At 43.5% G+C, this 24,177-nt stretch overlaps 2 protein-coding genes and 1 long non-coding RNA gene across 3 annotated transcripts in view; 1 reads left to right on the plus strand and 2 right to left on the minus strand.

The window, feature by feature from the left end:
- LOC138826377 (uncharacterized) overlaps positions 1-24,177 on the plus strand; it is a 53,968-nt gene that overhangs the window by 21,427 nt on the left and 8,364 nt on the right. Inside the window, exons 2-3 of the long non-coding RNA XR_011371696.1 lie at positions 12,240-12,321; positions 22,332-22,413. This is a non-coding gene — a long non-coding RNA (uncharacterized lncRNA). The remainder of the gene's footprint in view (positions 1-12,239; positions 12,322-22,331; positions 22,414-24,177) is intronic.
- On the minus strand, positions 6,076-8,552 carry LOC138826348 (disintegrin and metalloproteinase domain-containing protein 1b-like; the record flags this gene model as incomplete). Its single annotated transcript, XM_070021417.1, has 1 exon — positions 6,076-8,552. A coding segment is annotated over exon 1 (2,289 nt), but the record flags the coding sequence as incomplete, so codon positions are not given.
- LOC138826373 (disintegrin and metalloproteinase domain-containing protein 1b-like) lies at positions 14,619-23,613 on the minus strand. Its single transcript, XM_070021467.1, has 2 exons — positions 23,353-23,613; positions 14,619-19,009 (listed from the first exon to the last, which is right to left on the minus strand). Exon 2 carries the CDS (start codon positions 18,448-18,450, stop codon positions 15,991-15,993), a length of 2,460 nt encoding a protein of 819 aa, XP_069877568.1. The 5' UTR covers positions 18,451-19,009; positions 23,353-23,613; the 3' UTR covers positions 14,619-15,990.

Consider the following 24,177-nt stretch of genomic DNA (forward strand, 5'->3'; position numbering starts at 1 on the left):
TAGGCTACAAAGTGTGACCTAGGTTTTGTGTTTGTGTTTTAAAGCCAGACAGATTATTATTTCAGGCCAGCCCAGGGGAAAAGTTTGTGAGAATCCTCGCATCAGTAGCTGTGCTGTGCTTTGGGCAAGGTGTTTATTAGGCAGCTGCCATTCCAGCTACAGTGGGAAACAGTAGCACCCCCGTGCAGGCTGTCCTGGGAAAAAGAGCAAGACCCCATCTCAAAATAACAATAAAGTGGAGATGGGAGGGAAGGGATGGTAGGGGAAAAACAAAGGAGGAGGCAACAATACTTGATAAGAAATGTACTCATTTCCTTGCTCATGTGATTTTAACCCACCTACCTGTACAGTATTTTCACACAAAAAAACAAAAAACAAAAAAAAGTATCCCTTCCCCACAGTATAACCCCTGCTTTCACTGTATTTGATGTTATAATTTGTGGAGGGGAAGGGAAAAAACAAATCGTTTAAATAGGGATACAGGTGGACCCACTGCAACAATGAGACGTACAAGTCGTTATGTCGAAAACGAACTTTACAACTTTGGCGGGGGGGGGGGCGGGAGGGGGAGAAGAGCTGGGGGGGTAGGGGATGGGAAGGGGAAACAAAGGAGTAGGCTACAATGCTTGATAAGAAATGTACTCATTATCTTGCTCATGTAATTGTAACCCCTATGTACAGTATTTTCACAATTAAAAAAACATTAAAAAATAACAATAAAGGTGCTGGGAAGGTGGCTCAGTGGTAGAGCACTTGCCTTGCACGCCTGAGGCCCTGGGTTCAATTCCTCAGCACCACATAAGCAAAAAGAAAAAAAGCCGGAAGTGGTGCTGTGGCACACGTGGTAGAGCGCTAGCCTTGAGCTGAAGGGCTGAGGGACAGTGCCCAGGCCCAGAGTTCAGGCCCCACAACCGGACCCAAAAAATAATAATAATAACAATAAAAAAGACTAGAGTTGTGGCCTACCAAGCCTACAGCCCTGAGTTCAAACTCAGCACTGCATCTCCAAAAGACAGAAAGTCACACACACACACACACACACACACACACACAATTGGGGCTAGGAAGGTGGCTCAGTGGTAGAATGCATGCATAAGGCCCTGTATTCTATTCCTCAGCACCACATAAACAAAAAGCTGGAAGTGGGACTGTGGCTCAAATAGTATAGCACTAGCCTTGAGCTGAAGAGATGGGAGACAGCTGCCACGCCCAGAGTTCAAGCCCACAACCAAAAAAAGAAAAAAAATTTTGAAAGGTAAAGATTCAAATTTGAGTCACTATTAACTTCAAAGTCCAGATGCTATGACTAACCTCTGTTAATAACCCTCAGCTGGTCAGTGGATGGGACGTGCCGTGTCTCTATTTGCAGTTTAGAGTTTATTTGGAGAGTGGTTTTGTTTTCTTTTTTTGGTGGTGATTGGGCCTGAACACAGAGCTTAGGTGCTATCGCTGGGCTTTTGTGCTCAATGCTTGTGTTCTACCACTTTGAGCCACAGCTCCACTTCCAGTTTTCTGGAGGTGAACTGAAGATGAGAGTCTCAGAGCTGGGAAGGTAGCTCAGTGGTAGAGTGCTTGCCTTGCATGCATTAAGCCCTGGGTTTGATTCCTCAATACCATATAAGCCAAAAAAGCCGGAGGTGGCCCTGTGGTTCAAGTGGTAGAGCACTAGCCTTGAGCTGAAGAGTTTAGGGACAGTGCCCAGGCCCAGAGTTCAGGCTTCATGACTGACCATTAAAAAAAGAGTCTCAAGCTGGGCGCTGGTGGCTCACGCCTGTAATCCTAGCTACTCAGGAGGCTGAGATCTGAGGATCGCGGTTCAAAGCCAGCCCGGGCAGGAGAGATCGTGAGACTCCTATCTCCAATAAACCACCAGAAAACCGGAAGTGGCGCTGTAGCTCAAGTGGTAGAGCGCTCGCCTTGAGCTGAAGAGCTGAGGGACAGCGCCCAGGCCCAGAGTTCAAGCCCCACGACCGACCAAAAAAAAAAAAAAGAGTCTCAGAGACTTTCCTGCCCAGGCTGGCTTTGAACCCAGATCTTCAGACCTCAGCCTCCTAAGTAGCTGGGCTTACACACAGGAGCCACCAGTTCTGGGCTTTGGACAGTATTTTGAAGGGGCAGAAAGTTGAACAGACTTAAAGAACCCTTAATCTCTAGCCCTTAATCAGGTGTCTGGGGACAGATGTTAATAATTTCCTTCCACACGGGCTGGGAAGGTGGCTCAGTGGTAGAGCGCTTGCCTTGCATGCTCGAGGCCCTGGGTTCGATTCCTCAGCACCACATAAGCAAAAAGAAAAAAGCCAGAAGTGGCGCTGTGGTTCAAGTGGTAGAGCGCTAGCCTTGAGCTGAAGAGCTGAGGGACAGCACCCAGGCCCAGAGTTTAGGCCCCACGACCGGACCCAAAATAATAATAATAATAATTTCCTTCCACAGAATGGCATCCTGTTGAGCCAGCCTCTGCAAGGCCATGAAACAGAGGGAGGGGCTCCCATCAGCCCCTTAGCATGATTTACTGCTGACAGTGACACATTTCAACTGTGAGATTATTGTCTTCCATAACAAGTGGGACACAGGCAGCTCAAAACTCAAATTAACTCAGGGAAAAAAGGATTGACTGAAGTAGGACATTTGGTGGTCTTCTTACCTGGTCTGTGTTTCCTGAACATGATGACTGTCATTGTCCTGTGGGTCAGCCGGATTGTGTGGGTTGAGAGCAATGGGACGTAATAACAAGCAGGCAGGACAAAAGAACTAGAGGGTCCAGGAGAAACTCCTACATGGACTATATTTTGATTTGTGTGGTTTCATTGGTCTTCTATTTGTAATTGCTAAAACCAAAATTAAAATCTTGAGGAGATGCGAAAATGGAAGAAATAACAAAAATTCTTAACAAGTCATGAAATACTAGTCATGGAAAAGAATTAATTTAGAAGTACGACTTGATGAGCTTGCCACTAGAGAGAGAAAACAGATTCAAAGAAATGGAAATATGGATTTCTTTCCTAAAAGGATGAGTCTAAAATGCCTATATAAAAATGGATGCCCAGAAAAGAATATAGAAAGCTATGTACTAGTTTCACAGTGTTTGTGAGAACAAGAACGGGGAGAGCTACAGCCAGTCCGGGGCGGGGGGGGGGGGGCAGAGAGGAAATGCTGAGGGGAAGAAATGGAGACAGTATTTCTTACTTTCTTTTTATGCTGATCCTGGGGTTGAATTTCAGGGCCTGTATTCTATCCCTGAGTTTTCCTGCTCAGGGTTAACAAGTCTGCCATTTGAACCATAGCTCTACTTCTAGCTTTTTCGTGGTGAATTGGAAATAAGAGTCTCATACAGTTTCTTTTTTTTTTTTTTAATTCATACTTTATTTCAGTGATTTCTTTTTCTTTTTTTTTGGTTGGTCATGAGGCCTGAACTCTGGGCCTGGGCTCTGTTCCTCAGCTCTTCAGCTCAAGGCTAACACTCTACCACTTGAGCTATTTCTGACTTTTTCTACGTATGTGGTGCTGAGGAATCGAACCCAGGGCCTCATGCATGCAAGGCAAGCGCTCTTCCACTGATCCACCTTCCCCAGTCCTCACACAGTTTCTTGACTGAGATGCCTTCCAACCATGATCTTCAAATCTCAGCCTCCTGAGGAGCTAAGATTATAGGCATGAGCCACTGGTGCTTGGCTTGCCTCTCTTTTTAATGTTAGCTTTGCTTAAAGCATCCAGTTGTTTAGCAGGTGTTGACCATCTTGGTCAGCTGGTTCTACAGAACTGAATGATGTTCCTAGCTTGCCACTCAATGCAGTCCAGCTCTAGTTGGGGAAAGGATACTTTGTGATTCTCATGACTACACAATTCGGTAGGTTCTTGAGGACAGTGTTCACTTGTAAGGCCTTTGTTTTAGCAGCCACTGAGAAAGCAGACATGTTTTGGGCAAGAAAACTGTATCAGCATCTTCTCTTTTCTACTGAAGGGAAAGGCTCATCAGGTACTGGAGAGCATAGATTCAGTCACACCTGCAAAAGGATTGTAGACTTCAGCAGTTATTGTCTAGGCCAAGAGCAACCTCTGTGATGTCTGTGTGCTTGAGTAGCAAAGAGAAGTTTCCTTGGGAAACTGAGAGGTTTCCTTTGATTTGGTCTGATGTGTTTTGATTTGGTTTGGAGGTGGTGCTGGGAAGCACTCAGGTTTCATGTAAGCACTCTACCACTGAGCTACATGAGATTGAAATGAAGACAACCTGAGTTTTCAGTGAAGACAATGAAAGTCAAATGCTTATTGACACCTGTTCCTGGCACAGAATGAGCAGTATGAATAATACGTTTGCTCTGTGCCCTCCCCCCAGAGAAGTAGCTCCCGCCTCCAGAGCTCTGTAGCCTGCACTGGAGAGGGGCCACCTGACGGTCTCTCACAGGATATGAATGCAAATAGACACTTTCTAAAACAGAAAATAAGAAACATTTTAATTCCATGCATTTTCTCAGCCCTGTTAAGTATGATAACTTAGTTATAATAAGTATTATAAAATTGGTTTAAAATAGTTACCTAACGCTAGGTGATGTTCATTGGCTATGAGATACTTAGGGGTGTGCAATTCATCACTAGCCAGTAAAAGTGAAAGGAGACAGAGGCTGTCTTGTAAGAACATGTTTTCTATTAAAAAAAAAAAAAAAAAAAGAACATTAATCTGGGTGCCAGTGGCTCACACTTATAATCCTAGCTACTCAGGAGTCTGAGATCTGAGGATTGCCATTTGAAGCCAGCCCAGGAAGTAAAGGCCATGAGAATCTCTTTTCGTTTTTGTTTTGTTTTGTTTGCCAGTCCTGGGGCTTGAACTCAGGGCCTAGGCTTTGTCCCTGAGCATCTCTGTATTCAAGGCTAGTGCTCTAAAACTTGAGCCACAACTCCACTTCTGGCTTTTTCTGTTTATGTGGTACTAAGGAATTGAACCCAGGGTTTCATGCATGCTAGGCAAGCCCTCTACCACTAAGCTACATTCTTAGCTCTCCATGAGACTCTGATCCCCAATTAAACCAGCAGAAAATCAGAAGTGGCTCTGTGGCTGAATGTGATAGAGCACTAGACTGGAGGAAAAAGAGCTCAGGGACAGCTCCCAGGCCTTGACTTCAAGCCTCACTACAAAAAAAAAAAAAAAAAGTGACAACTTTTTGCTTTCTAGGCACTGGTGGGCTCATGCCTGTAATCCTAGCTCCTCAAAAGGCCAAGGTCTAAGGATTATGATTTAAAGCCAGTCTAGCCAAAAAACTCCGTGAGACTCTTATACCATTTATCCACAAAATAAACTAGAAGTGGAGCTGAGGCTCCACTTAACAAAACAGTTAAGAGGCAGTGACTCTCACTTCAAGCAGGGGCTCTGAGTTCAAGCACTAGGACTGTCACCAAAACAAAACAAAAAAACCTTTTTGCTTCATTAAATTTAGAGATTAAATTACAACAGTCAATCATATAAAAGTATTTCCTGCATTTGACTGTCAAACAAGTGACATAAAAGAGTGTATGTCCTGAAAACCATTTTCGAAAAGTGAAAAGGATGTTAATATCTATGGATACATGTGATGACTCCAAGTGAAATATGAAAAAGCAAACATACTAAGACATTTGATATGGTAATAAACACTCATTTACTAAATGAATAATAAAAGTAGTGGAATTTCCTCAGCCACATGGGTATATTCATAGTCTGTAGAGCTTCCAGTGAGAGAGACTAGTCCCACCTGTTCCCACCTAACCTGTTATCCCAGGCTTCTCATTGTCACATGGTACTTGAGGAGGTGGATGTATTTAGCTTCAGTTTTCATCCTCTTCTTCTTCTTCTTCTTCTTCTTCTTCTTCTTCTTCTTCTTCTTCTTCTTCTTCTTCTTCTTCCTCTGCTTCTTCTTTTTCTGTCATTTCTGGTGGGGTTTCTGCATATGACTCTTCTTCTTCATCTAATTCTTCTTTATCCTCTGCTGTTTCTGGTGGTGGCTCTGCATATGACTCTTCTAATTGCTCCTCTTTTGGCAAGGCTTCTTCTGAAGCCTGTTCAGTAGTCTCTGAATGACTTTCTTTGTCAGTCTCTGCTCCTTTAACAACGTAGATGAAGCAAATAATGATACCTATTACTAATATTCCAAAAATTATATTCAATAATAATAATTTTATGTTTAGAATTGAATCATCCTGCTTAACAGGATTTTGGCCAAATCCGGCACCTTCCTCTTTTAGATTACCAGGTGGACCGCTGTCCACACTACCACCATTTCCTTCATTTTTGCAGTCAGGGGGTGAAAAGCCAGGCTGACAGTGGCAATTCCCTAAATCATTGCAAACACCTTTCCCATTACATAGTTCCTCTGAATTACAGGGAATCTTTATCACAGGATCATCAGCACATTTGAAATCCTGGCAAGATTTATTTGCGCCACAAATAGTGCCACCCCACACATCTCCGTCATCGGGGATATCTTCTTGCTGAAAGGCATCCATGCTCCAGCACCAGTCATTTCCAAAGGGCATCTGTATAAATGTATGGCGGGGTTTCATTTGTGGTAGGAGAGTAATTCTTGTACACACAAGTTTCCCACACTGTATATTCTGATCTGAACACTTTACATAGTTATTTTGAGATTCAGAGGAACGACCACAGTTTCCAAATCGTGTCCCTAGGCGGTTCACATGCTTATAACAATCTTTTGGACCAGATATGGACCTAAACCCAAAAATATGTGCACACTGACTGCTAGGATCCATGCATTGAGCACCAAGACAGTAAAAATTTTCATGACACTTAGTGCCATCTTGCATATACCTGTCTGCAGGACATCCTGCGGACATACCAGTACAATACTCTGGGAGGTCACACACACCATTAACATTACGACACAGGAATCCCTTTTTTCGAAATTGACATTTAGAACAGCATGGTTCATTACTACACTTTGCATTTTTCTTCAGGTGACAGTTTGTGTCACAGCACTGATTCTGTTCACATGAATCCCCACAGTCACACTCCTCCAACTCCTCTATCACACCGTTTCCACACCTAGCACTCCTGTGCCTGCGGCTTCTGCGCTGTGGCTTGTTAAACAGACAAGCCCCTTTGTGTCTGAGAAGGAAACGGTAGAAGGAGTCAGAGCTGCAGTTGCTGAAGACACTTCCTTGGGTGATGTTTTCATGCATGAGGCAAAAGTGCTTGCCTTTACAAGAGCAGGCTGAGTGGTCATGCTGAATGCCCAGGTTGTGCCCGAGCTCATGGACCATGAGTGCTGCAAAGAGGAGGACATCTTTGTGATGGAAGGATTCCACAGCCGCCGCAAAACCACTCGAACAGGCACCATCGAGAAATGCCTGGCCCATGCTCTGTCCGGGATGATGCCCAACGATCATGTGGGCAACATCGTGCCTCACACGGTGGAGGAGCTTGTCTCGCCGCCAGCTGTTGAAATTCCTGAGTGCCACCTGCAGGTCCACCGGGACCTCTACCAGGTCCCCCTCGGTCCAGATCTCCACCCCAGCCAGCACCACCTTTGTATTGAGTCCCCCGGTGAAGCTGTTGGCCAGAGCAATGATGTCCAGTACTCCCTGGACCGTGTCATTGATGTTACTGCCCCACATCTGGAACCTCTGGTAGTTGACCACCACAAACATCTCCACATACTTGGTGTGTGACCACAAGTAGGACAGCCCCTGGAGGTGATGAGGCTCCCTGCTCTCTTGCTGCCGGCCAGTGGGCAGCACTTGGCTGTGTGTGGAAGCCACACGACAGGAGGCTGGGGCTTGATGTGCCGTGGCGTACAAGACATGTTCGAACCTTTGGGAAGAGGGCATGGGCTCAATGCGGTAGGACGCCTCCTCCTTAATCAGGATGCCCCTGAGGCCTGAACAGGTGTTGACAGAAACAAAAGAATGTGGCACTCCTTCTATGTAGCCTTCATAGTGGCAGTCCTGTGAGATCCAAGGCACTGCTTGCTCCAGGACACCACGTTGGTAACTGTAGACGGGAAAGCCGCTCACAAAGTAGTCTGTCTTCACCTTCAGGTGAACCAGCTGCTTCTGGCCTTGTATGAACAGCATGTACGATGCGGTTTGGACCAGACCTTCACCTCTCTTGACTGTCAGCTGCTCTGGGATGACTATTTCATGGGAAGAGCCGTGTACCGATTCCAGGTCACAGTGCATGCTTGGGAGAAGAATTACCCCCAGGAGCAACATGGCTGCCAGCCTGGCACACCGATGTCCTGGCGCAAGTTCCGGCCTCAGTCCCTTTGTCTGGGGAGCCCAAGTCTGAAACATTACCTCCACTGCTTCTAGGGTCACTTGCCTTTTGCACAGAGAAGGCAAGATGGAGGCTGAGACTCTCGGTGATGTCACCACTGACATGGCCCAAAGGAATCAGTTGATCAGGCAAACGCCAGGCCTGTGTCCATCAGCAGCACGTTGCCTGACAAGCTCTTCTGAGACGCGGGTACTATCCCCGGAGGTGTGCTGGCTCCTTGTGGGCAGTTGCTGACCAACACTTAAGCACGGCCTTCAGGCTGTGTCTTTTCCTATTCTTGTTTCTTACCTGGCCTTCAGTAGTAGTCAGCAGACAGGAGTTCCTTTCAACAGCCACAGTTTGACGTTCCCTGGCTAAGTTTCTTTTTATGTTCATGGAGAGATGAACCAGGTAGAAAGCTTGGTGTGGTTCAGCAGTACAGTATCTCTGATTTCACTTTGTTTTGTCCAGGCCACACTGCTCCTGATAGCCGTTAATCTGCTCATTCTTTCAAATCCAACATTCTGGCAAGTGGCCCTGGGGGAGGGGATACAGATTCTCTGGGGATCTCTGAGCAGGACAGTGTTCTCTGTTGCCCACTGCCTCTTCCTCTTGTCTACAGGTTTCTGGATGATGTTTCTCTGTTCAGTCCTCCTTAGTCAGTGATTTGGTATTTTTCTCTCCCTGAAAATCATGATAGTCCAAGTTTTTATCACTATTCTTTGTTTTTAGTAAATGGATTTAGGACTTTCTATCTTGTGAAAAGTAATTCCTCTCTGCCAAGACATTTTCCTAAAGCAGACATAGTGTTGTGTGATCTTATTTTCAGCAGGTAAGGATATGAGACCTGGTCAAAGTTAAGTTCCTCTCAACTGCCTCAACATTAAAACAGAGATTAGAGTAAAAGTGAACTCTAGTTAATCAGGTCTTCTTAATCAAGATAATCAGCATAGGGTTTGTAAAAAAAAACATAACAATACTCCTGTTTCAGTTTCAATAGTGGGCTGTAATTTTTGTGGCTCAGACGTTGTTTTTCTGTGTACTTGTTTGTTGTTTATAGTTGTGAGGATCAACCTATGGGTGTTTTCCCTAGAGGCAGGCCCTCTACCAGTAATCTACTACTTCAGCCCTGGGTGGGGTTTTTTTTGTTTGTTTTTTTGTTTTTTGTTTGTGTTTTGTCAGTCCTGTAGCTTGAACTCAGGGCCTGGGTACTGTCCCTTAGCCTCTCTGTGCTCAAGTCTAGCACTCTACCAATTGAGCCACAATGCTACTTCCAGCTTTTTCTGTTTATGTAATACTGAGGAATGGAAACCAGGGCTTCATGTATGATAGACAAGCACTCTACCACTAAGCCATATTCCCAGGCTCACACTTAGTCTTTTGAGACAGGGTCTCAAAATGTCATCAAGTTTAGCCAACTCAAACGTTATATAATATAGCCCAGGCTATCCTTCAAATGGTAATTATCCTGCCTCAGCCTCCTGAATACTAGGATTGGATTTGATGTTGATAATAATAATAATTCCTCACTGTATCTAGCACTAAATTTACAAAGCAAAAGAAACCTTGTCTACCGATAACTTCTGTGTATTTAAGGATACCTAAAATGAGACTGTACTTCATTTTACCTTACATGTATATAACTTTATATGAAGTCAAATATTTCCAGTCTACAACCTTTAAATTCAAGATATGGGTGGGGTAAAGTGGAAGGTACCATGTTTGAGTCCCAATCTCAGACCTAAAAAAATCAAGGCATGATTACAAGGGAGTGTTTGAATAATGGAGAAATGCCCTGTCTACTTCACTATAGAATGGGATGCTTCTATAAGATCTGATATTTCTTCTCAATACTTCATTTTTGTATAGCTATTATTTGCTTCTAGTAAGAATATTTATTCATATTGGTATGTCAGAAACCCATTTAAAAATTATACCATTGGGCTGGGAAGGTGGCTCAGTGGTAGAGTGCTTGCCTTGCATGCCTGAGGCCCTGGGTTCGATTCCCCAGCACCACATAAGCAAAAAGTAAAAAGCTGGAAGTGGTGCTATGGCTCAAGTGGTAGAGCGCTAGCCTTGAGCTGAAGAGCTGAGGGACAGCGCCCAGGCCCAGAGTTCAGACCCCATGATCGTACCAAAAAAAAAAAAAAAAAATTATACCATTGCTGGCACTGGTGGCTCACAGCTGTAATTCTAGCTATTCAGGAGGCTGAGATCTGAGGAACATGGTTCAAAGCCAGCCTGGGGTGGAAAGTGAAACTTCTCTCCATTTAAAAACTGGAAATGATGCTGTGGCTTCACTAGAGCTCAACCTTTTATAAAACCTCAGAGGCACCACCCAGCCCCTGAGTTCCAGCCCTAGTACTGGCACACACAGAAACATTTTTAAAGGTTAAATGATTTTCCACTGGATATCTTTTCCTCTTGTTTCTGTAAGAGCAAAGCCTCTTCAACTTGAAGTTTGGCAATTGTCAAATATTGATGGGTGTTTCCCTGTATCATATCAAAATAATCAGGACCAATTATGTTAATTCTTTTGTTGGGGTAAAAAGATCAAGTTCAATAATTGAAGAACATTCTCCTTTATAACTTAAAAATATAATTATAATAAAATTTCCTCTTCTATCATAACCACACCCAGAAGCAGATAATAATCACCTCTTTTATAGCAAAAATACCAGGCTGAAAACTGATCTTAAAATCGGATGGCCCAAAATTCTTTGCTACTGGCCCATGTGACATTGTTCCTTGAGTCTCATCTATTAAATACTAGAATTCTATAGGCTGGGTGCCAGTGGCTCATTCTTATAATCCTATCTACTCAAGAGGCTGAGATCTGAAGATCACAGTTTAAAGCCAGCCTGGACAGGAAAAGTCTGTGAGACCCTTTATTTCCAACTAAATACCAAAAAAGCCAGGAGTGGAACAGTGGGTCAAGTGGGAGAGTGCTAGCCTTGAGCAAAATGAAACTCAGGGACAATGGCCAATCCCTGAGTTTCAAGCCCCAGGATCAGCAACCCCCCCCCCCCAAAAAAAAGGTATTCTTTGAACTTCCACTATAGTTCTATTATTATGAAGAAAGGGCCTGTGAAAATCATAATCTGTGTCATCTAATGGATGGTTAGAAACACTGAGCTTCAGTTAGAAGTTCAGTTTGCTGTATTCCCTGAGAGTAATTCAACACATCACTTTACTTCTCTGAAGTTATTCTTCCATCTGCTTTACTAGTTTCCCCCCCTCCTTTTTTTTTTTTGGATTGTTTAACATGATGTGTAACGGACATGAAAACTAGGAAACTCTTTGAATATTTTATTCTGAGAGGTAGTATACAATTTTTATATATTAGTAATCTAATCCTGCAAAGTGATCTGTGATTTATCTAACATGTACCTGCCATGGCCAGCCAGTCTTCAGGTACCTGGCATTTGTTGAGAAGCACTTAGCCCCTATGGAGTGAACATGGTCCAGTGTGAAAGCAGCCATGCTGGGGCAGCACTGTTGCTTTTGACACTTTTTTTTTGGGTCCGGTCGTGGGGCCTGAACTCTGGGCCTGGGTGCTGTTCCTCAGCAATTCAGCTCAAGGCTATCGCTCTACCACTTGAGCCACAGCGCCACTTCCGGCTTTTTTCTTTTTGCTTATGTGGTGCTGAGGAATGGAACCCAGGGCTTCAGGCATGCAAGACAAGCACTCTACCACTGAGCCAACTTCCCAGCCCTGCTTTTGACACTTTTATCAATGTAGATTTATTCAAACTAGACAGCTATTTTAATTTCAAGTAACTCTTTCTCAAGTAACTATGTCTCAAATTTAAGCTATGATAATTTCAAGTAACTCTTCCTCAAGTAACTATTGTCTCAAATTTAACTAATGCCACTATCAGGGCAGGCAGCAATATTCTCCGTCAACCACCAGTTTCTTCTTTCTTTTGTTCTCTCTCTATACCTTCACTGTTATGCGTCAGGCCAATAATGTCTCTATATTCTCATTTTCCATGTCCAGCCCAAATGGCAAAACAAGCAGTCCAATCTGATGAGAAGGAAGCAGGCCCAACTCCAAAGCTTATTTCATTAACATAATCTGGGTAAGTCCAAATTTGATTACTTTCTAAGGGTATGTGAAAGGGTTGACAGACGATGAATGCCAGTATTGAGTCTTCTGGAATTTTATGTACCAGTTGGTGAGAGATCACATCTGAAATTGAGATGAGTTCTCAAATGTGACTTAAGAAACATGGACACTAAAACTCTACTTGACAATAAGAATAGGTTTTATTTAGAGATAAGTACAAGATGTGGGCTGGAGGTTCCATGAACACATTTGTCTTATTAAATGTATAAGGCTGCCAAGCACCAGTGGCTCACACCTGTAATCCTAGTTACTCAAGAGGCTGAGATCTGATGAACGTGGTTCAAACCAGCCCAGGCAAGAAAGTACGTGAGAGTTTTATCTCCAATAAACTACTCAGAAATAGCCAGAGGTGGCACTGTGGGCCAAGTGGTAGAGTGCTACACATGAGCACAAAGAGGCTCAGGAACAGCATCCAGGCCCTGTGTTCAAATCCCAAGACCAGCAAAAAAGAAAAAGAAAAAAAAAGTATGGCCATAAAATGGGAGATATAAAAACTGTTCCATGATGCTATTTATAGATACATTAAAAGAAATCACAAGATAGTCTATACATCCTCAACATATTGTTTCAACAACACTAATTTAATACTCATAAACTCAAGGGAAAGTGTCATAGTTAAGCTGTGAATGTTCCTTTGGGAACTGAATGATTGTTCTCCTTTCTGGCTTTAGATTTGACATTACATTTGATCTTGCATGCAGTGATGTGCCAGGGCACATCCCAAGAATCCCATGAATCATAAATAAATCTTATCTTTGCGTAAAGAGAAGGAGATAGAGAAAGAAGAGGAGGAAGAGAAGCAGAGTGAGAGCAGGAGTAAGAGGGAGGAAGAGAAAAAGAGAGGCAGATACTCAGAATATAAGTGAATTATCCAAAGGCACAGACTACATACCTGTAGTTCTTGCACTCAGGAGGGTAATGCAGGATGATCATGAAATTCAGTGGGCACCCTAGGCTCCATAGCACGATCTAGTTTTATTTGTTTGTTTGTTTGTTAAATCCAGCCAGATTATTATTTCAGGCCAGCCCAGGGGGAAAGTTTTTAAGAATCTTTGCATCTGGTAGCTATGCTTTTTTTAGGCAAGGTGATCAGCAGCTTCCATTCCAGCTATGGTAGGAAACAATAGCACCACCGTGCAGGTTGCCCTGGGAAAACGAGCAAGACCCCATCTAAAAAATGATCAGAGCAACAGGGCATCGGTGGCTCACGCTTATGATCCTAGTTACTAAGGAGGCTGAGATCTGAGGATCATGGATCAAAGCCATCCAGGACAGGAAAGACCATGAGACTTATCACCAATAAGCCACCAGAAAACCGGAAGTGGTGCTGTGGCTCAAGTGGTAGAGCGCTCTCCTTGAGCTGAAGAGCTGAGGGACAGCGCCCAGGCCCAGAGTTTAGTCCCCACACAGTTTCTTGACTGAGATGCCCCCCAACCATGATCTTCAAATCTCAGCCTCCTGAGGAGCTAAGATTATAGGCATGAGCCACTGGTGCTTGGCTTGCCTCTCTTTTTAATGTTAGCTTTGCTTAAAGCATCCAGTTGTTTAGCAGGTGTTGACCATCTTGGTCAGCTGGTTCTACAGAACTGAATGATGTTCCTAGCTTGCCACTCAATGCAGTCCAGCTCTAGTTGGGGAAAGGATACTTTGTGATTCTCATGACTACACAATTCGGTAGGTTCTTGAGGACAGTGTTCACTTGTAAGGCCTTTGTTTTAGCATCCACTGAGAAAGCAGACATGTTTGGGGCAAGAAAACTGTATCAGCATCTTCTCTTTTCTACTGAAGGGAAAGGCTCATCAGGTACTGGAGAGCATAGATTCAGTCACACCTGCAAAAGGATTGTAGACTTCAGCAGTTATTGTCTAGGCCAAGAGCAACCTCTGTGATGTCTGTGTGCTTGAGTAGCAAAGAGAAGTTTCCTTGGGAAACTGAGAGGTTTCCTTTGGTTTGGTCTGATGTGTTTTGATTTGGTTTGGAGGTGGTGCTGGGAAGCACTCAGGTTTCATGTAAGCACTCTACCACTGAGCTACATGAGATTGAAATGAAGACAACCTGAGTTTTCAGTGAAGACAATGAAAGTCAAATGCTTATTGACACCTGTTCCTGGCACAGAATGAGCAGTATGAATAATACGTTTGCTCTGTGCCCTCCCCCCAGAGAAGTAGCTCCCGCCTCCAGAGCTCTGTAGCCTGCACTGGAGAGGGGCCACCTGACGGTCTCTCACAGGATATGAATGCAAATAGACACTTTCTAAAACAGAAAATAAGAAACATTTTAATTCCATGCATTTTCTCAGCCCTGTTAAGTATGATAACTTAGTTATAATAAGTATTATAAAATTGGTTTAAAATAGTTACCTAACGCTAGGTGATGTTCATTGGCTATGAGATACTTAGGGGTGTGCAATTCATCACTAGCCAGTAAAAGTGAAAGGAGACAGAGGCTGTCTTGTAAGAACATGTTTTGAATAAAAAGAGAACATGACTGTAGGGAGCACCTGGAAATATACATCTGTCACATAACACATACCACATACCTCCAGTGTTGGCTTATTTTTCTTTTTGTTGTTTTGAGATAGATTATCACTTATGTATGTTGACCATAGCCCCCTGAGTGCTGGTGTTAGGTACATGCACTACAGTCCCCGGCTTAATGCTGACATGTCTTTGTTTATTTATTTTTTTGTTTTGAGTACTATGGTGAATCCAGGGCTTTGACCACCTAAACTACATCCTTTAAGAGGGTCTGGCTAATTTTGCCTGGCTGACCTCAAACTCCTGGTCCTCCTGTCTTCACTGCCTAAGTAGCTGGGATTACAGTTGTGTGCACACACATCTGGCTCAGAGCTAGCTTCTTCTTCTTCTTCTTTTTTTTTTTTTTTGGCAGTCGTGGGGCTTGAACTCTGGGCCTGAATTCTGTCCCTCAGCTCTTCAGCTCACAATGAGTGCTCTACCACTTGAGATACAGCGCCACTTCTAGTGCTAGCGTGTTAACCTAGATAACAGTTAGGGTCTTCTTCCTTATCAGCCATAACCCCTCCAACAGCGCTGCAAAACTCAATGGCCTCAAAAAAGTCTACATGGTCCCTGAATACATGTCTAGTAATCTAGTGTATTACATTTTATTTACTTTAGATTTAAAAACTTCTTGCTTCATGAATACAAAGTTAGAAGTTACATTAGAATAGTCAAATCACATGAAAATTGCCCTTATATGATGGGTAGTTGTTAACCTGAATAAAAGAATCTTCGTAGTAGTCATAAATTCAGAAATGTATATTACTATATGTCAAACAAGATACATGGACTTATAGCAGTAGTCCATAGTGACAAGGACATTGATATTTAAAATATATGTGATGAGTTCAAATGAAGTATGAAAAAGTAAATGTACTAAGGCATTTGATATGCTAATAAGCATGTCTTTACTAAATGAATAATTAAAATAGAGGAATCACTCCTGCCACATTAGTATACTTTTAGTCTGTAGAGCTTCCAGTCAGAAATACTAGGTTCATCTGTTTCCCCAGCCTTCTCAGTGTGGCATGGTGCCTGAGGAGCTGGATATGATGAGCTTCATATTTCGTCCTGTTCTAACTCTAATTCGTCCTGTTCTAACTCTAATTCACTTCTGGTGGCAGTTCTTTAAATGATTCTTCTGATGGCACCTCTTCTGGAGGAATCTCTTCAGGGATCTCTGTAGGGGCTTCTGGAACCTCTTTGGGGGTCTCTGGATAAGTTTCTTCCTCCTTTTCCTCTTCTGGTTCTACTACTTCTCTTTCCCCACCTTTAATAATGTAGACGAGGCCAACTGTTAGGCCTATTATAGCTAGTGTCATTACTGTAATTAGTACTACTAATTTAAGGTTTTGCACCACATTGGTTCTTTGCATGGCATTTTGTGCAAGTTCTAGGCTTTCTTTTGGATTTGCAGGTGGGCCACTGTCCACACTCCCACCATTTCCTCTATCTTTGCAGTCTGGAGGGGCACTGCCTACTAAACAATGGCAATGCTTCAAATCATTGCAAACTCCTTTTGAATTACACATTTTCTCTACATTGCACGTAGGCCTGATTATGTTGGTATGAATACAATTATAATTTTGACAAGTTTTCTTTCTACCACAAAGAGTACCTAGCCAGACATCTCCTTCATCGCGGACACCTGTATTTTGAAATCCATCCATGCTCCAATAGAATGCCTGCCCATAAGGAATCTGAATGAGTGTTTGACTGGCTGTGATTTTTGGCATTACAGTAATACCCACACATACAAGTTTTCCACATTGCACATTCTCTTCTGAACATTTTATATAGCTTTCTGGAGGCCCAGGGACACGGCCACAGTGCCCAAATCGATCACCTCTCCTGTTCATTTTAATGTATAATTCCTTTGAGGCAGATCTTGATGTGTTCCCAAAAACAAAGGTACACTGACCGTTATAGTCCATGCAACGACCACCACGACAATAGAAATTCTTATTACACACGGATCCGTCTTCCATATACCTGTCTGCAGGACACGTTGCTGAAGCACCATCACAGTATTCTGGGAGGTCACACAACCCCATAAGAGCACGACACAGAAATCCCTTTTTTCGAAATTGACAGCTAGAACAGCATGGTTCATTACTACACTTTGCATTTTTCTTCAGGTGACAGTTTGTGTCACAGCACTGATTCTGTTCACATGAATCCCCACAGTCACACTCCTCCAACTCCTCTATCACACCGTTTCCACACCTAGCACTCCTGTGCCTGCGGCTTCTGCGCTGTGGCTTGTTAAACAGACAAGCCCCTTTGTGTCTGAGAAGGAAACGGTAGAAGGAGTCAGAGCTGCAGTTGCTGAAGACACTTCCTTGGGTGATGTTTTCATGCATGAGGCAAAAGTGCTTGCCTTTACAAGAGCAGGCTGAGTGGTCATGCTGAATGCCCAGGTTGTGCCCGAGCTCATGGACCATGAGTGCTGCAAAGAGGAGGACATCTTTGTGATGGAAGGATTCCACAGCCGCCGCAAAACCACTCGAACAGGCACCATCGAGAAATGCCTGGCCCATGCTCTGTCCGGGATGATGCCCAACGATCATGTGGGCAACATCGTGCCTCACACGGTGGAGGAGCTTGTCTCGCCGCCAGCTGTTGAAATTCCTGAGTGCCACCTGCAGGTCCACCGGGACCTCTACCAGGTCCCCCTCGGTCCAGATCTCCACCCCAGCCAGCACCACCTTTGTATTGAGTCCCCCGGTGAAGCTGTTGGCCAGAGCAATGATGTCCAGTACTCCCTGGACCGTGTCATTGATGTTACTGCCCCACATCTGGAACCTCTGGTAGTTGACCACCACAAACATCTCCACATACTTGGTGTGTGACCACAAGTAGGACAGCCCCTGGAGGTGATGAGGCTCCCTGCTCTCTTGCTGCCGGCCAGTGGGCAGCACTTGGCTGTGTGTGGAAGCCACACGACAGGAGGCTGGGGCTTGATGTGCCGTGGCGTACAAGACATGTTCGAACCTTTGGGAAGAGGGCATGGGCTCAATGCGGTAGGACGCCTCCTCCTTAATCAGGATGCCCCTGAGGCCTGAACAGGTGTTGACAGAAACAAAAGAATGTGGCACTCCTTCTATGTAGCCTTCATAGTGGCAGTCCTGTGAGATCCAAGGCACTGCTTGCTCCAGGACACCACGTTGGTAACTGTAGACGGGAAAGCCGCTCACAAAGTAGTCTGTCTTCACCTTCAGGTGAACCAGCTGCTTCTGGCCTTGTATGAACAGCATGTACGATGCGGTTTGGACCAGACCTTCACCTCTCTTGACTGTCAGCTGCTCTGGGATGACTATTTCATGGGAAGAGCCGTGTACCGATTCCAGGTCACAGTGCATGCTTGGGAGAAGAATTACCCCCAGGAGCAACATGGCTGCCAGCCTGGCACACCGATGTCCTGGCGCAAGTTCCGGCCTCAGTCCCTTTGTCTGGGGAGCCCAAGTCTGAAACATTACCTCCACTGCTTCTAGGGTCACTTGCCTTTTGCACAGAGAAGGCAAGATGGAGGCTGAGACTCTCGGTGATGTCACCACTGACATGGCCCAAAGGAATCAGTTGATCAGGCAAACGCCAGGCCTGTGTCCATCAGCAGCACGTTGCCTGACAAGCTCTTCTGAGACGCGGGTACTATCCCCGGAGGTGTGCTGGCTCCTTGTGGGCAGTTGCTGACCAACACTTAAGCACGGCCTTCAGGCTGTGTCTTTTCCTATTCTTGTTTCTTACCTGGCCTTCAGTAGTAGTCAGCAGACAGGAGTTCCTTTCAACAGCCACAGTTTGACGTTCCCTGGCTAAGTTTCTTTTTATGTTCATGGAGAGATGAACCAGGTAGAAAGCTTGGTGTGGTTCAGCAGTACAGTATCTCTGATTTCACTTTGTTTTGTCCAGGCCACACTGCTCCTGATAGCCGTTAATCTGCTCATTCTTTCAAATCCAACATTCTGGCAAGTGGCCCTGGGGGAGGGGATACAGATTCTCTGGGGATCTCTGAGCAGGACAGTGTTCTCTGTTGCCCACTGCCTCTTCCTCTTGTCTACAGGTTTCTGGATGATGTTTCTCTGTTCAGTCCTCCTTAGTCAGTGATTTGGTATTTTTCTCTCCCTGAAAATCATGATAGTCCAAGTTTTTATCACTATTCTTTGTTTTTAGTAAATGGATTTAGGACTTTCTATCTTGTGAAAAGTAATTCCTCTCTGCCAAGACATTTTCCTAAAGCAGACATAGTGTTGTGTGATCTTATTTTCAGCAGGTAAGGATATGAGACCTGTCAAAGTTAAGTTCCTCTCAACTGCCTCAACATTAAAACAGAGATTAGAGTAAAAGTGAACTCTAGTTAATCAGGTCTTCTTAATCAAGATAATCAGCATAGGGTTTGTAAAAAAAAACATAACAATACTCCTGTTTCAGTTTCAATAGTGGGCTGTAATTTTTGTGGCTCAGACGTTGTTTTTCTGTGTACTTGTTTGTTGTTTATAGTTGTGAGGATCAACCTATGGGTGTTTTCCCTAGAGGCAGGCCCTCTACCAGTAATCTACAACTTCAGCCCTGGGTGGGGTTTTTTTTGTTTGTTTTTTTGTTTTTTGTTTGTGTTTTGTCAGTCCTGTAGCTTGAACTCAGGGCCTGGGTACTGTCCCTTAGCCTCTCTGTGCTCAAGTCTAGCACTCTACCAATTGAGCCACAATGCTACTTCCAGCTTTTTCTGTTTATGTAATACTGAGGAATGGAAACCAGGGCTTCATGTATGATAGACAAGCACTCTACCACTAAGCCATATTCCCAGGCTCACACTTAGTCTTTTGAGACAGGGTCTCAAAATGTCATCAAGTTTAGCCAACTCAAACGTTATATAATATAGCCCAGGCTATCCTTCAAATGGTAATTATCCTGCCTCAGCCTCCTGAATACTAGGATTGGATTTGATGTTGATAATAATAATAATTCCTCACTGTATCTAGCACTAAATTTACAAAGCAAAAGAAACCTTGTCTACCGATAACTTCTGTGTATTTAAGGATACCTAAAATGAGACTGTACTTCATTTTACCTTACATGTATATAACTTTATATGAAGTCAAATATTTCCAGTCTACAACCTTTAAATTCAAGATATGGGTGGGGTAAAGTGGAAGGTACCATGTTTGAGTCCCAATCTCAGACCTAAAAAAATCAAGGCATGATTACAAGGGAGTGTTTGAATAATGGAGAAATGCCCTGTCTACTTCACTATAGAATGGGATGCTTCTATAAGATCTGATATTTCTTCTCAATACTTCATTTTTGTATAGCTATTATTTGCTTCTAGTAAGAATATTTATTCATATTGGTATGTCAGAAACCCATTTAAAAATTATACCATTGGGCTGGGAAGGTGGCTCAGTGGTAGAGTGCTTGCCTTGCATGCCTGAGGCCCTGGGTTCGATTCCCCAGCACCACATAAGCAAAAAGTAAAAAGCTGGAAGTGGTGCTATGGCTCAAGTGGTAGAGCGCTAGCCTTGAGCTGAAGAGCTGAGGGACAGCGCCCAGGCCCAGAGTTCAGACCCCATGATCGTACCAAAAAAAAAAAAAAAAAATTATACCATTGCTGGCACTGGTGGCTCACAGCTGTAATTCTAGCTATTCAGGAGGCTGAGATCTGAGGAACATGGTTCAAAGCCAGCCTGGGGTGGAAAGTGAAACTTCTCTCCATTTAAAAACTGGAAATGATGCTGTGGCTTCACTAGAGCTCAACCTTTTATAAAACCTCAGAGGCACCACCCAGCCCCTGAGTTCCAGCCCTAGTACTGGCACACACAGAAACATTTTTAAAGGTTAAATGATTTTCCACTGGATATCTTTTCCTCTTGTTTCTGTAAGAGCAAAGCCTCTTCAACTTGAAGTTTGGCAATTGTCAAATATTGATGGGTGTTTCCCTGTATCATATCAAAATAATCAGGACCAATTATGTTAATTCTTTTGTTGGGGTAAAAAGATCAAGTTCAATAATTGAAGAACATTCTCCTTTATAACTTAAAAATATAATTATAATAAAATTTCCTCTTCTATCATAACCACACCCAGAAGCAGATAATAATCACCTCTTTTATAGCAAAAATACCAGGCTGAAAACTGATCTTAAAATCGGATGGCCCAAAATTCTTTGCTACTGGCCCATGTGACATTGTTCAACAGTTCCTTGAGTCTCATCTATTAAATACTAGAATTCTATAGGCTGGGTGCCAGTGGCTCATTCTTATAATCCTATCTACTCAAGAGGCTGAGATCTGAAGATCACAGTTTAAAGCCAGCCTGGACAGGAAAAGTCTGTGAGACCCTTTATTTCCAACTAAATACCAAAAAAGCCAGGAGTGGAACAGTGGGTCAAGTGGGAGAGTGCTAGCCTTGAGCAAAATGAAACTCAGGGACAATGGCCAATCCCTGAGTTTCAAGCCCCAGGATCAGCAACCCCCCCCCCCAAAAAAAAGGTATTCTTTGAACTTCCACTATAGTTCTATTATTATGAAGAAAGGGCCTGTGAAAATCATAATCTGTGTCATCTAATGGATGGTTAGAAACACTGAGCTTCAGTTAGAAGTTCAGTTTGCTGTATTCCCTGAGAGTAATTCAACACATCACTTTACTTCTCTGAAGTTATTCTTCCATCTGCTTTACTAGTTTCCCCCCCTCCTTTTTTTTTTTTGGATTGTTTAACATGATGTGTAACGGACATGAAAACTAGGAAACTCTTTGAATATTTTATTCTGAGAGGTAGTATACAATTTTTATATATTAGTAATCTAATCCTGCAAAGTGATCTGTGATTTATCTAACATGTACCTGCCATGGCCAGCCAGTCTTCAGGTACCTGGCATTTGTTGAGAAGCACTTAGCCCCTATGGAGTGAACATGGTCCAGTGTGAAAGCAGCCATGCTGGGGCAGCACTGTTGCTTTTGACACTTTTTTTTTGGGTCCGGTCGTGGGGCCTGAACTCTGGGCCTGGGTGCTGTTCCTCAGCAATTCAGCTCAAGGCTATCGCTCTACCACTTGAGCCACAGCGCCACTTCCGGCTTTTTTCTTTTTGCTTATGTGGTGCTGAGGAATGGAACCCAGGGCTTCAGGCATGCAAGACAAGCACTCTACCACTGAGCCAACTTCCCAGCCCTGCTTTTGACACTTTTATCAATGTAGATTTATTCAAACTAGACAGCTATTTTAATTTCAAGTAACTCTTTCTCAAGTAACTATGTCTCAAATTTAAGCTATGATAATTTCAAGTAACTCTTCCTCAAGTAACTATTGTCTCAAATTTAACTAATGCCACTATCAGGGCAGGCAGCAATATTCTCCGTCAACCACCAGTTTCTTCTTTCTTTTGTTCTCTCTCTATACCTTCACTGTTATGCGTCAGGCCAATAATGTCTCTATATTCTCATTTTCCATGTCCAGCCCAAATGGCAAAACAAGCAGTCCAATCTGATGAGAAGGAAGCAGGCCCAACTCCAAAGCTTATTTCATTAACATAATCTGGGTAAGTCCAAATTTGATTACTTTCTAAGGGTATGTGAAAGGGTTGACAGACGATGAATGCCAGTATTGAGTCTTCTGGAATTTTATGTACCAGTTGGTGAGAGATCACATCTGAAATTGAGATGAGTTCTCAAATGTGACTTAAGAAACATGGACACTAAAACTCTACTTGACAATAAGAATAGGTTTTATTTAGAGATAAGTACAAGATGTGGGCTGGAGGTTCCATGAACACATTTGTCTTATTAAATGTATAAGGCTGCCAAGCACCAGTGGCTCACACCTGTAATCCTAGTTACTCAAGAGGCTGAGATCTGATGAACGTGGTTCAAACCAGCCCAGGCAAGAAAGTACGTGAGAGTTTTATCTCCAATAAACTACTCAGAAATAGCCAGAGGTGGCACTGTGGGCCAAGTGGTAGAGTGCTACACATGAGCACAAAGAGGCTCAGGAACAGCATCCAGGCCCTGTGTTCAAATCCCAAGACCAGCAAAAAAGAAAAAGAAAAAAAAAGTATGGCCATAAAATGGGAGATATAAAAACTGTTCCATGATGCTATTTATAGATACATTAAAAGAAATCACAAGATAGTCTATACATCCTCAACATATTGTTTCAACAACACTAATTTAATACTCATAAACTCAAGGGAAAGTGTCATAGTTAAGCTGTGAATGTTCCTTTGGGAACTGAATGATTGTTCTCCTTTCTGGCTTTAGATTTGACATTACATTTGATCTTGCATGCAGTGATGTGCCAGGGCACATCCCAAGAATCCCATGAATCATAAATAAATCTTATCTTTGCGTAAAGAGAAGGAGATAGAGAAAGAAGAGGAGGAAGAGAAGCAGAGTGAGAGCAGGAGTAAGAGGGAGGAAGAGAAAAAGAGAGGCAGATACTCAGAATATAAGTGAATTATCCAAAGGCACAGACTACATACCTGTAGTTCTTGCACTCAGGAGGGTAATGCAGGATGATCATGAAATTCAGTGGGCACCCTAGGCTCCATAGCACGATCTAGTTTTATTTGTTTGTTTGTTTGTTAAATCCAGCCAGATTATTATTTCAGGCCAGCCCAGGGGGAAAGTTTTTAAGAATCTTTGCATCTGGTAGCTATGCTTTTTTTAGGCAAGGTGATCAGCAGCTTCCATTCCAGCTATGGTAGGAAACAATAGCACCACCGTGCAGGTTGCCCTGGGAAAACGAGCAAGACCCCATCTAAAAAATGATCAGAGCAACAGGGCATCGGTGGCTCACGCTTATGATCCTAGTTACTAAGGAGGCTGAGATCTGAGGATCATGGATCAAAGCCATCCAGGACAGGAAAGACCATGAGACTTATCACCAATAAGCCACCAGAAAACCGGAAGTGGTGCTGTGGCTCAAGTGGTAGAGCGCTCTCCTTGAGCTGAAGAGCTGAGGGACAGCGCCCAGGCCCAGAGTTTAGTCCCCACACAGTTTCTTGACTGAGATGCCCTCCAACCATGATCTTCAAATCTCAGCCTCCTGAGGAGCTAAGATTATAGGCATGAGCCACTGGTGCTTGGCTTGCCTCTCTTTTTAATGTTAGCTTTGCTTAAAGCATCCAGTTGTTTAGCAGGTGTTGACCATCTTGGTCAGCTGGTTCTACAGAACTGAATGATGTTCCTAGCTTGCCACTCAATGCAGTCCAGCTCTAGTTGGGGAAAGGATACTTTGTGATTCTCATGACTACACAATTCGGTAGGTTCTTGAGGACAGTGTTCACTTGTAAGGCCTTTGTTTT

This window comes from Dipodomys merriami, unplaced genomic scaffold, assembly GCF_024711535.1.
Source record: "Dipodomys merriami isolate MVZ:Mamm:240054 unplaced genomic scaffold, mDipMer1.0.p SCAF_142, whole genome shotgun sequence".
Taxonomy (NCBI): Eukaryota; Metazoa; Chordata; class Mammalia; order Rodentia; family Heteromyidae; genus Dipodomys; species Dipodomys merriami.

Bases quoted from the DNA above. Each gene is read 5' to 3' on its own strand.
- LOC138826373 (XM_070021467.1), bottom strand. From the start codon at position 18,450: ATGTCAGTGGTGACATCACCGAGAGTCTCAGCCTCCATCTTGCCTTCT.